Source organism: Amphimedon queenslandica, unplaced genomic scaffold, assembly GCF_000090795.2.
Source record: "Amphimedon queenslandica unplaced genomic scaffold, v1.1 AMPQUscaffold_13402, whole genome shotgun sequence".
In the NCBI taxonomy this organism is placed as follows: domain Eukaryota; kingdom Metazoa; phylum Porifera; class Demospongiae; order Haplosclerida; family Niphatidae; genus Amphimedon; species Amphimedon queenslandica.
Genome location: NW_003546362.1, coordinates 48,786 through 50,370, shown reverse-complemented (window position 1 = coordinate 50,370; position 1,585 = coordinate 48,786). Strand labels below are relative to the sequence as shown.

The following is a 1,585-nucleotide window of genomic DNA, read 5'->3' as shown; positions in this document are numbered from 1 at the left end:
AGATTGCCACATTAATACATTAATTATTCATTATTATTGCATTTTTAGTGCTGTAATAGATAACATGTGGTTTTGCGCATGCGCAGATGTAGTACTCGGAATTGGTATTTGATTCCATCGATTCCAGTCCCAAAAGTACTTGGAATTGAAATAAATTGCAAATTTCTGGATTTACCCATCTCTACAATTTCAGTTATACCGGGCCATTACAAATTAATCTTGAATCTAGTCTGGTCATGCCCCTTCTTTGCAAAAGGGGCATGACCAGAATATCTTCAATTTCATTCACATATTATAAATAAAGAGCTGATTCTTTGATAATCACTGAAACAGCGAATATTTTATTTTTAAATAGAGAACTCAACACAGATAGCCATTGTTAATCCAGGTAAGAAGAGATATGTACTGAAACAGCAAATATTTTATTTTTAAATAGAGAACTTAACACAGCCAGCCATTGTTAATCCAGGTAAGAAAAAATATGTAGCTAATAACAGTAAGTTCTATGCCTTGTTGATGGATATGTATTTTTATAGGTGTTCGTGATCTTGAGCAAAAAATTGATAAAGTTTCTAAGTTGAGAAACATTGCTACTGCATTGCAGGATAAATATGACATCCTTGTTATTGCTGTCAAAAAGTCGCTTGAAGATCACTGCATTGATGTAAAGGATGCCAAGAGGTTGATAAAAGGGTGTTTGAAGAGAAAAGCTTGTGTTGTTTCTAATTTGATGCCCTGCATTGGTATTCTTGAGAAAACAAATGATTTTGAAAGCTTTTTTGATTTTCTAAGCAATCATGATTTCATTGGCTACCTTAATTACAAGCTTTTAAAAAAACTAGCTGTACTTGTCAAAAATGATAAAGATATTAAGATGGATTTTTTTGGTTATGAAAAAGAATATGCCAAGCTATTGGCCTCAACTTCCTTTCAAGATTTGATACCTTTTTTTGAAGAACAATCTGACTCATCCCCTACTGCTCCTCTTGGCTTGCCATACATTTCTTTTCGTTTTGAGAAGCCTTAGTTACTCGCTTGTGTTTATACATGGGTATCAACCTTTGGTGAATTCACATGGTCAGAAGATGCGTTTCTCAAACAATTACGAAAGAATTGTGTTATCGTCACCTATGCTATACTACCATGTGTTTTTGATGATGTCATGAGAGATCTCACAGATCCAGTGATATTAAAGAAGCTAAAGGATAAAGGAATTACTGTAATTGAATTGCCACAAGAAGAGAAAGGTGAGGTGCCGGGCAAAGTGTTAATGCATGTAAATTATTTTTTAACTTCAATTTTGTAACTGACAATAATTAAAATTATTGTATTTTATCATATCCATGCAGACTCACAAATAGAAGACAATTCTAATAAAGGACTGATTTCAGTATGTATTATTAATTTACATATGTTCTAAATTAATTTTATGGATATAGAGTGGGAATTCTCAAGAAAGGTCTTCAATCATTAAAACTGCTAAGGATACCCTTCCGAACACATTGGTATCATACAGTAGTTTATATAATAGCTGCATGCATACACAGTACACACGTCATTTTTATAGTTAAATTTGCGTGCACAT

General features: G+C 32.7%; 2 protein-coding genes across 2 annotated transcripts in view; both read left to right on the top strand.

Annotated features, from left to right (window-relative positions):
- LOC109582068 (uncharacterized) overlaps positions 1-1,027 on the top strand; it is a 4,380-nt gene extending 3,353 nt beyond the window's left edge. Inside the window, exons 8-10 of the mRNA XM_019996658.1 lie at positions 370-388; positions 437-469; positions 537-1,027. Coding sequence (XP_019852217.1) covers positions 370-388; positions 437-469; positions 537-1,027 — 543 coding nt within the window. The remainder of the gene's footprint in view (positions 1-369; positions 389-436; positions 470-536) is intronic.
- Positions 1,028-1,162: 135 nt separating this feature from the next.
- Positions 1,163-1,585, top strand: part of LOC109582067 (ankyrin repeat and SOCS box protein 3-like) — a 3,588-nt gene continuing 3,165 nt past the window's right edge. Inside the window, exons 1-3 of the mRNA XM_019996657.1 lie at positions 1,163-1,247; positions 1,350-1,390; positions 1,440-1,505. Of these exons, the coding sequence (XP_019852216.1) occupies positions 1,163-1,247; positions 1,350-1,390; positions 1,440-1,505 (192 nt within the window). The remainder of the gene's footprint in view (positions 1,248-1,349; positions 1,391-1,439; positions 1,506-1,585) is intronic.